Source organism: Sorghum bicolor, chromosome 1 (assembly GCF_000003195.3).
Source record: "Sorghum bicolor cultivar BTx623 chromosome 1, Sorghum_bicolor_NCBIv3, whole genome shotgun sequence".
NCBI lineage: Eukaryota > Viridiplantae > Streptophyta > Magnoliopsida > Poales > Poaceae > Sorghum > Sorghum bicolor.
The window spans coordinates 54,216,125-54,231,705 of NC_012870.2; the positions used below are offsets into that span (position 1 = coordinate 54,216,125).

The following is a 15,581-nucleotide window of genomic DNA, read 5'->3' on the forward strand; positions in this document are numbered from 1 at the left end:
AGGTGTGAATTGGGATAAGCTAAGCCCGGGAAAATTTTAGCTGCCACTAAAATGAGGCTTATTTAGTGGCCATCTCCATTTTATCTAGCTATTAGTCCCTCTACAACGTGGAGTAGTACTCAAAAGAATCTTAGGGCTAGCCCCATAAATAATAACTGACATCGGTCTAGAATGTTGCAGTGTAGAGTTTTACTGCCCCAATTCTTCAGGCGTACAGAACTAGGTATCAAAATTATTTTTTTAAAAAAATGCTCAACCGTCTATATTGTAGCAACATAACAAGAAGTGGGACCGTAGTAGTACTTTTAGGCCAGTCTCAGTGGCCCGTTTCAATGCACTGTTTCCAAAACAAATCCGCTGACAGGGCATCAATGAAACGAATAATGAAACAACCTTCACAATGTATAAGTTTCACAAGTATTTAATTACTGCAAAATGATTGGATCACATGCAAGATTACCCATTAACTTATGTATAAGTCCATTAACTTAAAGTTGCTCTCTAGATCCATTAATTTATGGGTTTCTATTTATTTTTGATTTATACAATTTTTGGTTCCATTAACTTATGTGCAAGTTTCTGTTTTTTTAACTTATATAATTTTTGTTTGAAATTCCTTCAATCCACACAATTTCTAAACAATTAAGTGGTTCACACAATTCTAAATAATTAGGTGGCATTTGGGTAGTCAGTATGATATATAGGAAAATATAAATAGTTTGTGATAAAAAGGGCTGGTTAGTGATATGGAAATGAGAATTTGAGGCTAGCAGAAAACTCATAATTGAAAATAGTTAAAAAATACAGTTAAATAGACTCCACTTGCTTAAAAAATAAAAAAAAAACCGTTCTCGGTTTCCACGCCAACAGCAGGTTTATCCATCCATCGAAGCTGCATCTCTTTTTTAGATAAAAGAATTTTTATTTCGGCCTCTGCAAGAATTTTGCACTCAACCATTCATTGTTACGACGTTTAAGTCACAAACCGATATAGAAAAGCTCAAAAAAATCCTCAAAAGTAATTCTCCATGGTCGCAGCAGGATGCAAGGATCTCCGCTGGATCCCACATTGGCAACGCATGGATAGGCATCAAATCCCCAGCAAGGATGCATGCAGATGCACAGGCTGAGCGGAAGCATGCGGGCGCAGCGGCGGCATGACCTCCGATGTGGCGTGGCGCAGGCTACGCCTACGCTCCTCTCTCATGTGTGCCTTCGGACGGGGGCTGCGGCGACGAGGCGGCGGGGCGCGGGCGCGGGATCGGGAGAGCTGCGCGGCCGGGAGCCGAGGGAGCAGGTGGCCGCCGCTGCGGCGGGCGAGGAGTGAGGAGTCGGCGAGCGGCGCAGGACGCAGAGCCCAGCCATCTGAACGGAAGCACGTGGCGTCTGTTCCGACTAGAATGAAAAGTAGTGGCAAAATTGTGAAAAGCACCAGGGAAGATTTTCTCCGGTGCGGAAAATATCAGGAATACCCCTAGTATCCGCAGCCCTAGCAAATCGACCCCGCTTCGTCTTCCCCTTCCTCTCCCCATCCCCATCGCCATCCCCACCCTTCCCTCCCGGCCGCCACGGTGCGCGCCCACCTCCTTCCGTTCCGGCTGGAGGCCACTCCAGGATTCTCTCCACTGGTCGGGGAAGCAGCCGTGGATCCGAACCTGGGCTGATTTCTCCCCGTGCTCTCGTGGTCGTCGGTAAGTAAATCCTTTCGCACGACCAGATTTCCGGAGGGGTTCGACTGAACTGAGAGCTCTTCCATCCGGCCCCTTGGGGTTGATTTCGAATCATTGAAAAAGAGAAGTCTTTTTTTTTTTGTGTGCTCCGTTTCATTTCAGTTGGTGTCCAACGTAATTTCTATTTGGATCCTCGTGTTTTTGCTCCGGGTTTGCGTATTCACGTCGCATCCTCTGAAATTTATTCTTTTTCGCCGTGCTACTGCTTAACCGCTTCTTTTGTGGTTCCCGTCCTCGTGCTGTTCGCAGTCTTGTTGCGATTTGTCCGAATTCTAGGGGATTCTTGAGCAAAATGCCCCCTTTTCTCTCTTTTCCTTTTTTTCCCTCCAAAGTTCCATCCTGATGAGTTACCTTGCTTTTGTGCTAGTTATATTATCATTTCGGTCCTGCAATTAGGAACGAAATGGCACTACCCCCGTCGCGAGTTCAGTGCAGCTTCAGCCTGCAGACACTTTTTTCCTAGTGAATATCTCAGTTCAGTCATCTCAATTCAACGTGTTTAGTTGCTCAGAGTTTCTTGTAGAATTTAAAGCTACAAGAGCAAGCATTCCATGACAGGGTTTTGTGAAGTAAACCAGCCGGTCGGTGTGATGTTATGTTAGTGGAACCGAGAGTTCCAGGTTCCCTAGTGGGAGGTGCTGTATGTTGCTAATGGCCTTTAAAATGCTCACAAAATAGTTGTGCACCCTTTGACATAGTGCACTTTCACTACATCATGAATTAGACATGAGAAGTTTCATGGAACGTAAATTTGCTTTACATTTCTTATATTTATTGTAGTTATACTGACCGCTGAACAACTCAGGAATCATGGCTGATGGGGGTATTGTGGTAGCCATTTGCCAATATGGTGGAGAATTCACTTCTGGCCCCAATGGTAATTTGACATACAAAGGAGGCGAGGCGCATGCTGTTGATGTTTCTCGTGATATGCCACTGGAGAGCTTCAAGGATGAGGTGTCCAAGGTGTTCCATGTTGATGTCACTGACATGTCATTGAAGTACTTCCTTCCGAATAATTACAGAACACTCATCACTATATCATGTGATCGAGATTTACAAAGGATGGTTGATTTTACTATCAGTGCTGCACAAGTGGAAGTCTTCTTGATTAGTAGAGTAGAAAACAGGTATGTTCTTTTGCACCATATTGCTTTGTGAAATTTGTGAAAACAGGTTTATTGAAGAGTCAATGCATACGCTGACATGGTACATGCTTTTCTTGTGCTGAATAACCAGGAGTGTTGTTACTTACTCTGGAGCTTCTGCAATTAAGCCTGGCTCTAATGCTCCTGGTGACAAAAGGAAAAAGCCACCTTCAAAAAACAAGTAGTTTGCACTGTGCCAGTTGTCTTTATATTGTTATTTGTAACCCCATATAATGTGTTTCATGACATATTCTCTCTTTTAGGGTATCCAAAAGTAACAAGAAGACTCCGACTCCCAGTGCTCCTGGCACTTCAGTCCAACCTAGTGCCAGTAATGTGAAACAGCCAAGACCAATTGTTACTGATAATGATGACAACAGGTGCAGAATTTATCTTCATATGACTGCTATATCTTGGCATGCTTCTTTGTTCTGGATGTTTCTGATTTTGAAGAAATCGCAGTTCTGCCTTTCATTGATAAAGTGGATAGAAATAAGTTCTTGTATAAAATGGCTCTGGAAGTGGTGGCCGAACCCAGTTCTCGAACAGTATAAGTTAGTGCCAGCTAGACAACCAAGACTAATAAAAACAGTTATAGCAGTTCTGACAAGTGTGTGATCAATAACCTCCTACCCAGGGGACAGTGAACAACCGTGTTTTTTTCCTTTTGTCTATAAAACAATCTTATAGAACCTTTTACTAGAGATGTGCACAATAAGCTATTTTGGTTACATTGAGAAAGATGCATTGGTAACTATCTAATGCATGCCAAAGGAACACACAAGGCAATTACTGTATCCCCTTTTAATTTCAAGAGTTGCCTCTTCTAGGATCGAAAGAAAATACAATGCCTAGGGAACACACAAGGTATTTCCTTTAGCTCCCTTTAATTTGAAGAGTAGCTTATTCCAGAATCAAATGAAAATATGCCTATTTGGATAAAGTTCGTGTTTGTGCCAACAATGCCACTTTTTGCCGAATGCATCATTAATTTTGATATCAGAATTTGTAAACTTGAAAGTTCTTTCCCATATGCTAATTGCCTAATTTATATTGTATTTTTGGCTATTTACGTTAGCTCAATTTCTGTATCAATGGTCTAAATAATATGGTTATGGAGTTACAATGTTAGGCATATTTAGTTATTTACAACATAGTTCTCCTTTTGTTTTGTTGTTACTGTTATAACTTGTAACTGCTAAGCAATAGAGTATCATGGGAACAAGGAGCTTCTTGTGTTGTTTGGCAGATGATTTTCGTAAGAATGATTCTGTATATTGACTGCCATAAACTTTTCCTAGCTGCTTTTATTATAATTAAACATTGCCATCTCAAGTACTCATAGTTTGGCTCTTATGGGAGCATGCACTTCATAGTTTGGCAAAATAATGCTAAGTGAAGTTCTGTCTGGTCTAGTTTATCTCGAATTTTCAGCCTCATTAATACATGCCATTTTATTGTTTACAGTCTTGTAAAGTCTGAACTATTACTTGCTTCTTTGATTAGTTAGCAGTTCTGTTTTGTAATGGGTATGCTGTTAATTCTCAGTTGCTATCATCATCATCATATTTCTGAAATCAGGGTTTTTCAACTGGAATTTGGAAGCGATGTTGCCTTTGCCACCCCAGCTGGAGGTGCTTCCACTGCACCAGGCGTTCTGGATCAGCAAAATCTTGCTCTTGTTGATACTGCACCTCGGTAATTTTGTTGCCATCTAATGTCTTGTACTCCAAAATGTTGTTATATTACAAAAAGGAATAGTTTCACAAATGTTGACAATATTCATGGTTTTTGCAGGGAACCAATTGGCCTTTTTGATGATTCAGGTGACCCGTATGTTGGTTCTGAGATCACTGCAGATCCTCAGCATGGACTTGACAATCCTGTTATGTTTTGGGATGACATTATCAAAGGTGTTGGTCAAGAGTTTGATAATGTGAAGGATTTCCGTGCTCAGTTGTGTAAATATGCCATTGGGAAAGGATTTGCGTACCGGTTCATTAAAAATGAAACTACTCGTGTCACGGTAAAATGTGTTGCGGAGGGCTGCACGTGGCGGTTGCATGCATCCGAGTCATCTCGTAACAAGAAATTTGTAATCAAGAAAATGACAGATGAGCATACATGTGGAGGAGGAAATGGAGAAGGTCAGCGTCGAGCGACAAGACAATGGCTGACTACCGTTATTAAGGAGAAGCTGCATGATAATCCGATGATGAAGCCAAAGGACCTTGTCAAGGAAATATATGAACAATATGGAGTTACACTGACCTATTCACAGGTCTGGCGAGGTAAAGAAGTAGCGCAGAAGGAACTGTATCATGCTATCAGGGAGACTTACAGCCATTTGCCCTGGTATTGTGAGAGGCTTACAGAGTCCAACCCAGGAAGTATTGCTTTGTTATCTCCAATGGTGGATACAAAATTCCGGCGCTTTTTTGTTGCATTTCATGCTTCTTTGCATGGTTTTACAAATGGGTGCAGACCCCTATTGTTTCTTGATAAGGTTCCACTGAAAGCAACAAATGAGTACAAGTTGCTGGTGGCCGCTGCAGTCGATGCAGACGATGGTGTCTTTCCGGTGGCATTTAGTGTGGTTGAGGATGAAAACTATGAAAGTTGGGTTTGGTTCTTAATGCAGTTGAAATTTCCCATTCAAAATCACAGCTACGCTTACACCATGACATTCTTGTCCAGTGGACAAAAAGGTCTGGATGCTGCTGTTTCTCAAGTTTTTGGAGATAGCCATCACGCATTCTGTTTGCATCATATCATGGAGGAATTCAAAGGAGAGCTGAGAAAAGGGCCATGGTCACAACAAATAAGAGACGGGATGATTGAGGATTTTACTCGCGCTGCTCAAGCGTGTAGTATCGAGGATTTTAATGCGTCCATTGAGAGCATTAGGAATATATCCACTGAAGCTGCTGAGTGGATCATAGCAAGCAAGCCTGAGCATTGGTCCGATGCCATTTTCAGAGGCTGTCGATACGATCATTTCTCCTCAAACATTGTCGATGCCTTCAATAACTGGATACCAACCAAGAAGGAGGGTTCAATTGTGCTGATGATTGACTCATTGAGAACAAAAATAATGGAGATAATAGAAACAAGGCGTGAGGCTTGCAAGGCATGGTCCGGACCTTTGGCGCCTTCCATGGAATACAAAGCACAGGAGGAGATACTGAAGGCTGGTAAAATGACTGTTCTGTGCTCTTCTGAAACTGTGTTTGAAGTGCGGGGCAATGCAATTTTTGTCGTTAATCTTGCAAATTGGGAATGCACCTGCCGGAGGTGGCAACTTTCTGGCCTCCCATGCTTGCATGCTGTTGCTGTGTTCAACAGGATTGGGCGATCTTTCTATGACTACTGCTCGAAGTTTTTCAGAATAGAGAGCTACCATATGACTTATTCAGGAACGATCTTCCCAATACCTGATATGGATACTGTTGATTTTAGTGCTGGGGCAAATTTAATTCCACCTCCCAAGCCACGAACATCGGATAAACCAAGAAGGAAGCGGTTGAACCCCAACAAGATCCCCACGGTAATACGGCTCTGCAGCAGGTGCAAGCAAGCAGGCCACAACAAGGCAACTTGTGAAGTTATTTTGTAGACAAAAGTAACTACCGCATCTGGAGTATGTATTTTATAGCAGGTACCTTTTACGTATTAACTTACTTTAAATTTTCATGCTATATCTTTCCGAAGTAAGATAATCTTTTAAATTATGAGAGTTTTCTTTTTATTTTCCTCAAAAATGCAGGATAGCTGCGTCTCATACTATTAAAATAAAACTTAATTTGCAACAAACCCACTCACCCACACACTCCCACAAGACTGGAAATACCTTGAACTCACATGCCCAGGACATTAACAACTTTACCTTGATCAGAGAGCAGAACTTCATATCCTCTCTAGAGAGTAAAGTCACTTAAGCTAGATTAGGAGAAACATCGTTAAAAACACTATAGTTTCAGTGGTTCCAAATCAACTAAACTCCCAAAATAATGATTGAATTGAGACCCTTCCAATCCTGTCCCTCAACACTCCCAGCTGCATTGTTCCACGAATTATCAAAATAACTCTCATCCCATCATGTTGTTGTGGAGAGCATTTGTAGACCAAACATCAGCAAAAAAGTGGAACCAAACTTGAAGAGCAAAACATTCAGCAATCCCGTATATCTTTTGTGTGACCAAATACATAAAAAGCAACATTTTCCAGGTACCTTGGACTCCATATTTGTTATTAATTCAATCCAGTATATCTTTTGTGCGACCAACTACATAAAAAGACCGACATTTTCCAGGAACCTAGGACGTGATTAGTCGTCCTTATCGCCCCCCCCCCCCCCCCCCGGTACGATTATGACATACGACTTGACTGAAGCAACTAGAAATCAAGTCATTCGATTAGGTGTCGACTAATTAAGACTAACGTCTGATTTTGGCACAGATGAGTAATCACCTGGTTAGGCGGATGAAAATTCCGTCACAGGCTGGCATCTGGTATGTTGGCTACTTTGGCCCATTATTTTTCAGCCTAATAGGGGACTCCTCTGTCCTCTCTCTCACTCCCCCATTCGATTCAGGTTGTAGCTGTTGCCTACAGAGCTCAAATGGGCAGGAGGTCTCTCTAGCATACCTTACCCAGCCATAGCCGCCGCCTCCCTTCCAAGCTGTGGCAGCCTCCTCCCCTCCTGGCTAGGAGCTCATGTGGGGAAGTCGCCAGTCTGGCACCTGTCCCCACCTCAGTCAGGTGTCGCTGGCAGACCTCGGCATTCAAGCGCCGACCACACTGGTTCACACCTGCTGCTTCAAGGGATTTTGAAGATGAGCTTGTACCTCCTCCATCTTCAGTTCTTGCTCTTACATCTTAGCTCTTCTTGCTCCCAGCTTCTCCTCTGATGTACTATATCTTTATCTCTATTTAGCAGCTCTTTGCTCTGGAGTTCCAGACACTTGACAAATCGGATCTCACAAGTTACCAACTGACCATCCATGCTGTCTTAATTCTTTCTTTATATAGCCCTTATCCTACGTACTATTATATCGATCTTGGCACATACAGGATGACTATACAGATGACTAGGGTTGACTAGGCTCGACTAATCGAGCTGATAGACAACTAATCACGACTATTTGTCAATTAGAGGGTTGAAAACATTTCCTTTCCCATTGTCTGAACAATATAGCACCTTGAAAGAGACCCTCATAGGCAGAATTAGCAGAGTATGTCCCAGTGGCACAGAGGAGCCAAATATGAGAGTCCATGTTCTCTGGCTGTAAAATCACATGCAAGAGGAGATCCAAAGCTCGAGATACTCGGCGATGGCACTAACAGACTGGGCTCCTTGAATACCAAAGGTCCATATCAGGTCAGTAAGAGCATCGAAGACTGTCCACTTATTAGTCACCAGAGCAAACAGCTGTGGTGCAAGAGAAGAAATATCAGTCTAGAAAAAGTGTTCTCGCCCCACCTCGGAGACGATTGCCATGAAGAAAAAAGACCGGACAGAACGGCGAATTTGAATGAGGACGCCATGGACAGTTGTGGTCATGGAGGTCCTAGCCCAAATTCTGGAGATTAGAAATGCAGAGCCGGCAAACTCCGGTGGCAAGCGGTGTCCTCCTTTGCATTTTTTCTGCCCTTCCATAAAAATCCTCTTTGAAATTATCTATTACCTAGATAGCCCATGGTGGGAGGTCCATTGCCATGGCTAAATTAAGTATACTAGGATGGAATTCACCATGAATCGAACAAGAATTCTCCTCCCAACTTTTCTTAAGTGGCCAGCCTTACACATACCACATCCCTGGAAGCTGACCCACAATCCAATCAATAAATGGCTGGAAGGTGTTCTTGTGTCGTTGTAATGCAATCTCTGTGCACTGTATTGGAAACACATTACTTTTCTACATATTAGTCTTCAGATCAGTAGCTTCATCAGAAAGATGGATGATCTCAATTTCACTGGCTGAGTGTCATGTGCGGCCGCACATATGTCAGGCGCAGGCGCACCCGCGACATACGCCGCGCGGCTGAGCGTGCTGGGCGCGCAGAGATAGAGTCAGAGCCCAAAGCGGCAACTTCCAGTGGCTAGAATCAGGGGATAGAGTAGCTACAATCAAGGGATTGATTAGTTGGCTGTTTTAGCAACTCCTACAATTAAGGAGTCTGGGCAATCCCTAGGATTAGGGGGAGTTTCCTTAGATCGGTTGGGCCAAGAGCTATATATATTCCTGTAATCAGCAGAGAATGAGGCAAGCAAGAAATTATCCTACTCTCCTCTCCGTGTTCTACTAAGCCTGCGGCTGGGGGGCATAACCCCGCCGGAGAAGACGGCCGACGGCTACGAACTGCGTAGCCGCGGTCCGGCAAGTCACGGGTTTAACGCCCTTGACAACCTGGTATCACGGTCACGTCGATCCTCGCCTTCTCGCTCCGCTCAGTCCTCCACAGCCGCCGCCCACAACACCAGCCCACCACCATCGCCCCGTTCTGCCTACAGCTCAGCCGCACCAACACCAGCCATGACGGAGCCCTCCACCGCCGACGTGCTGGCGTCCCTGAAGTCCCTCGCCACCGAGATGACCACCATGAAGGCAGACATGGCCGCCCTGAAGGAAAAGTCTGCATCCTCGTCGGACAGCGGCGGACGTCTGGAGGGTACGCGCGACCTTGATCGTCCCCCAAAGTTCCAGAAACTGGACTTTCCCCGCTACGACGGCAAGTCCGATCCGATGCTCTTCCTCAACAAGTGCGACTCGTATTTCCGTCAACAGCGCACCATGCCTGAGGAGCGGGTGTGGATGGCATCGTACCATCTGGAGGACGTCGCGCAGCTCTGGTACGTCCAGCTCTAGGAGGACGAGGGTACACCGACGTGGGGGCACTTCAAGGACCTCCTCAACCTGCGATTTGGCCCCCCTCTCCGGTCAGCTCCGCTGTTCGAGTTGGCGGAATGTCGTCGGACAGGCACCGTGGAGGAATACTCCAATCGGTTCCAGGCCCTCCTCCCGCGTGCTGGCCGCCTGGACGAAGCGCAGCGGGTCCAACTCTTCACCGGCGGTCTTCTCCCTCCCCTCAGCCACGCCGTCCGCATCCACAACCCAGCATTGCTGGCAGCCGCCATGAGTCTTGCGCGGCAGGTGGAACTGATGGAGGCTGACCGGCTGGCACTGCCTCCTCCCAGGGCACCCGCGCGGGGTCTTCTGCCCGCGCCTGCTCCCCGGGCCGCTTTGCCTCCACCTCCGCAGCAGCTGGCGCTGCCTGCACCACCAGCGGCCGCCCAGCCGGGCCGTGGAGACGGCAACCCTCGCCGCCTCACTCCAGATGAAATGGCGGAACGGCGCCGTCTCGGCCTCTGTTTTAACTGTAACGAGAAATATTCCCGTGGCCATAACCGCTTTTGCAGGCGCATTTTCTTTCTGGACGACGTCGAAATCGACGATGCAGGGGACGACGCAGGGGCTGCGGAGCCCGAAAACGAGGCGCCCTGCTTCTCCCTCCAGGCCGTGGCTGGTGTGCCCATGGCGGGCACCATGCAGCTCCGCGTGGCCCTCGGCGCCGCCGCCCTCGTCGCCCTCCTCGACTCCGGCAGCACGCACAACTTCATATCGGAAGAGGCAGCACGGCGTTCGGGCCTCCCTCTCCGCCACCGGCCACGCCTCACCGCCCTGGTCGCCAACGGCGAACGCGTCACCTGCGCCGGCGTCATCCGCGACGCGCCCCTGCTCATCGACGGCGAGGCGTTCCCGGCCGACCTCTTCGTCATGCCCCTGGCCGGGTACGACGTTGTCCTCGGTACCCGGTGGCTCGGCGCGTTGGGCCCCATCGTTTGGGATCTGGGCAGCCAGCGCATGTCCTTCCAGCGTCACGGGCGCCCGATCTCCTGGACTGGCGTGTCCTGTCCGGCCGTCCCGGCGCTGCGCGCGACTTCGGAGGCCGGTCCCCTGCTGGACGCATTGCTGCACGCGTTCGGGGGGCTCTTCGCAGACCCCATCGGTCTGCCCCCCAAACGTGCGCACGACCATCGCATCATCCTGAAGCCGGACGCCCAGCCCAGCCCGTCGTCGTCCGCCCCTACCGGTACCCCGCGGCACACAAAGACGAGCTGGAACGCCAGTGCGCTGCCATGATCGAGCAGGGGATCGTCCGCCGCAGCGACTCCCCCTTCTCGTCGCCCGTACTCCTCGTCAAGAAGGCCGATGGCTCGTGGCGTTTCTGCGTCGACTACCGGGCACTCAACGCTCTCACCGTCAAGGATGCCTTCCCCATCCCGGTGGTCGATGAGCTTCTCGACGAGCTCCATGGCGTCAAGTTCTTCACCAAGCTGGACCTCCGGTCTGGTTACCACCAGGTGCGGATGCGGCCCGAAGACGTGCACAAGACGGCGTTCCGCACCCACGACGGCCTCTACGAGTTCCTGGTGATGGCGTTCGGGCTGTGCAACGCTCCGGCGACGTTCCAGGCCCTGATGAACGACGTGCTCCGCCCGTTCCTGCGCCGCTTCGTCCTGGTATTTTTTGATGACATTCTTATTTACAGCAAGTCATGGGTAGACCATCTTCGCCATCTCCGGGCCGTCCTCGACGAGCTGCGCCGACACCAGCTTTTCATCAAGCGCTCCAAGTGTTCCTTTGGAGCGCCCTCCGTCGCCTACCTCGGCCATATCATCTTCGCGGCGGGCGTGGCCATGGACCCAGGCAAGGTGCAGGCGATCCACGACTGGCCGGCGCCGCGTTCGGCCCGGGCGGTGCGCGGGTTCCTCGGCCTCGCCGGGTACTACCGCAAGTTCGTCCACGGCTACGGGGCCATTGCCGCGCCATTAACGGCGCTGCTCAAGAAGGATGGCTTCTCCTGGGACGCCTCGGCGGCTGCTGCGTTCGCCGCTCTCAAGGCCGCCGTCACGGCCGCCCCCGTCCTCGCCATGCCGTCACGGCCGCCCTCGTCCTCGCCATGCCCGACTTCTCCAAGCCGTTCACCGTCGAGTGTGACGCATCTACCGTCGGCTTCGGCGCTGTCCTGGTCCAGGAGGGCCATCCGGTCGCCTTCTTCAGTTGGCCCATGGCGCCCCGTCACCGCGCGCTGGCCGCCTACGAGCGCGAGCTCATCGGCCTCGTTCAGGCCGTACGGCACTGGCGCCCGTACCTATGGGGACGGCGCTTCGTCGTCAAGACCGACCACTACAGCTTGAAGTACCTCCTCGATCAACGCCTCGCCACGATCCCTCAGCACCACTGGGTCGGCAAGCTTCTGGGCTTCGACTTCTCTGTGGAGTATCGGTCGGGCGCCACGAACGTCGTCGTCGACGCCCTCTCCCGCCGCGACACTGACGAGGGGGAGGTCCTGGCCATCTCGGCGCCCCGCTTCGACCTCGTCGATCGCCTCCGCCACGCCCAGGCCACCGACCCGGCCCTGGTCGCCATCTACGAGGAGCTCCGTGCAGGCACCCGCGCGGCGCCATGGGCGCTGGTGGACGGCATGGTCACCTTCGATGGCCGCCTGTATATTCCACCTGCCTCGCCACTGCTCCAGGAGGTCTTGGCCGCCGTCCACAATGACGGCCATGAGGGCATCCACCGCACCCTGCACCGACTTCGGCGGGACTTTCACTTCCCCAACATGCGCCACCTGGTGCAGGAGTTCGTGAAGGCCTGCGTCACGTGCCAGCAGTACAAGTCGGACCACCTCCGGCCGGCCGGGTTGCTGCAGCCCCTGCCGATTCCATCGGCGGTTTGGGACGACATCGGCATCGACTTCGTTGAGGCGCTGCCCAAGGTGCAGGGCAAGACGGTCATCCTCTCCGTCGTGGATCGCTTCAGCAAGTATTGCCATTTTATCCCCTTGGCGCACCCCTACACGGCGGAGTCCGTCGCTCAGGCCTTCTTCGCCGAGATTGTCCGCCTCCATGGCGTACCGCAGTCCATTGTCTCGGACCGCGACCCCGTGTTCACCTCGGCGTTCTGGCAGGAGCTCATGAAGCTGACAGGGACGAAGCTCTTCATGTCGTCGGCCTTTCACCCGCAGACGGACGGCCAAACCGAGGCCGCCAACCCCGCCAGTGGCTCCGGTGGCTACCATGGGCGGAGTACACCTACAACACCGCCTTCCAGACTTCGCTTCGCGACACCCCGTTCCGGGTGGTCTACGGCCGGGATCCCCCGACCATCCGCTCGTATGAGCCCGGCGAGACTCGCGTTGCTGCGGTGGCTCCGGAGATGGAGGAACGCGCTGCTTTCCTCGAGGACGTCCGCTATCGCCTGGAGCAGGCACAGGCGGTCCAGAAGCGTGTCTACGACCAACACCATCGCCCGGTGTCCTTCCAGGTCGGGGACTGGGCACAACTGTGCCTCAGGCAGCGAGCCGCGGCCTCCCTGCCTCGCTCGTCCAAAGGAAAGCTCAAGCCTCGCTACATTGGGCCGTACCAAGTACTGGAGCTCATCAACTCAGTGCCTGTGCGGCTCCAGCTTCCGCCCAGCGCCCGTCTTCACGATGTGTTCCACGTCGGCGTCCTCAAGAAGTTCATCGGCACCCCCCCCAGCCGTCCCACCACCGCTACCACCCCTCCTGCACGGGGCTGCTGTGCCTGCACCCGCTCGGGTCACCCAGGCTCGACTGGCCAGAGGCATGCGCCAGGTGCTTGTCGAATGGCAGGGCGAGCCGACCGCTGCTGCTACTTGGGAGGATTTCGACGACTTCCGCGCTCGGTTTCCTACATTTCAGCTCGAGGACGAGCTGGATTTCGAGGGCGGGAGAGATGTCATGTGCGGCCGCACATATGTCAGGCGCAGGCGCACCCGCGACATACGCCGCGCGGCTGAGCGTGCTGGGCGCGCAGAGATAGAGTCAGAGCCCAAAGCGGCAACTTCCAGTGGCTAGAATCAGGGGATAGAGTAGCTACAATCAAGGGATTGATTAGTTGGCTGTTTTAGCAACTCCTACAATTAAGGAGTCTGGGCAATCCCTAGGATTAGGGGGAGTTTCCTTAGATCGGTTGGGCCAAGAGCTATATATATTCCTGTAATCAGCACAGAATGAGGCAAGCAAGAAATTATCCTACTCTCCTCTCCCTGTTCTACTAAGCCTGCGGCTGGGGGGCATAACCCCGCCGGAGAAGACGGCCGACTGCTACGAACTGCGTAGCCGCGGTCCGGCAAGTCACGGGTTTAACGCCCTTGACACTGAGTAACATAGAAAAAAGGATCTGATTGTCAGCATAAAGCGATATTTGATGTTGCTAATGAGACCCTCACTAGAAGCTTTTGTCAGTTTTCTGTGTTATTGGTGGACATCTTAAATATGTAAATTTGACTCTGTAGTGTGGTTTAAAATGACTTTGTTTCATCAACTGGCGCCATTTGCTTGCCATCCATATCAGTGCCACCTTGTTCGCTTGAGCTTATCAGCTGAATCTGCCGGTCATTCAGTAGTGTTTTTCTCTCACAATGAATCAGTCAACAGTGTTTTTCTCTCACAATGAATCAGTCAACAGTACTTTCTGTCATGGCTTATCAGACCGACATTAGTTTTTTTTGGAAGACATGAACAACACAAACAAAATTTGTGAACCATTCTTCGTTTGTCCTGATTAGATCGATTTGATCTTCTAAACTATAAACCTTCAACAGCCTACAGAAAACATTGAAAATTTTCTTAGGAATAACTATATTTATCATCACTGTGCGATATGCTTTTGACTGCAGATACAACTTGTGTGCCACTTTGTATATTTGCAACTGCATAGTGCAGTTTTCCGACAACACTTGTTTCCTCTGCTCACACTTCTCTTGGCGCTCCACACATTGTATTTGGAGTATTCTTGAGTCATTACTTTTTTTCTTACGGTATCGGTACTGGATGCATTTTGACTGCTTCCTATATCTGTTGTTTAATAACTTGTATGTGTTTTCTCCATTTCAGTGTAAAGGGTCTGCAGTTTTTGCTGGAGAAACGTGATGACTGGTGCTGCCTGCTATCTGCAGCTTCTTGTCTGGAAAGGGGAAATGGAGTTATCAGGCATACATATGATCCTAGGGAGGCTGCCGTAACTTAAAAATCTTGTGGAGAGGGTGGATGATCCCAGGGATCAGGGATGTGTCTGCTGGGACCGCGTAGATTGTTACCAGTTGGCAACTCTAGGTAGTCCGTAATTTTATCGTTTATAATGGACCAGTAGATGTTTATTCTCATGTAGATCGATCTTGGCACATGCCATTACTAGCGGCTTTTGTAACAGTTCCTTTTGTATTTCCTTGTGTGCGCGCTCCTCTCAACTCTCAGATAGATGCTGCTAGTCAATGGTGCAAATAGATATTATACTCGTGTCCTGACTCAACTGGCGTAGGGACACTAACTCGTGTCCGACTACTGGTACTACATCCACACGGTTCGTCTTATATATGGTGCCAACATAGGAAGTAGAGATGAAAATGGATCGGATACAGACGAATATTATTAATATCATATTTGTTTTTATATTTTTGGTCGGATTCGAATATAGATAATGTCAACAATATCGGATAAGATATGATTGGATGTCGACATTATAAATATGCAATATAAGTATTCGGATACGAATACGGTATCGGATATTGAATATTCGGACTCGGATACGGACAGATCTGAACCTCTAAACGAATTCGGTCTTAAATATGATCGAAAAATATCTGTACCATTTTCATCTCTAATAGAAAGA

General features: G+C 49.4%; 1 protein-coding gene across 1 annotated transcript; it reads left to right on the forward strand.

The window, feature by feature from the left end:
- On the forward strand, nt 1,424-15,363 carry LOC8055094. Its single transcript, XM_002464790.2, has 7 exons — nt 1,424-1,691; nt 2,536-2,860; nt 2,970-3,059; nt 3,142-3,258; nt 4,460-4,576; nt 4,676-6,536; nt 14,807-15,363. Exons 2-6 carry the CDS (start codon nt 2,541-2,543, stop codon nt 6,492-6,494), a joined length of 2,463 nt encoding a protein of 820 aa, XP_002464835.1. The 5' UTR covers nt 1,424-1,691; nt 2,536-2,540; the 3' UTR covers nt 6,495-6,536; nt 14,807-15,363.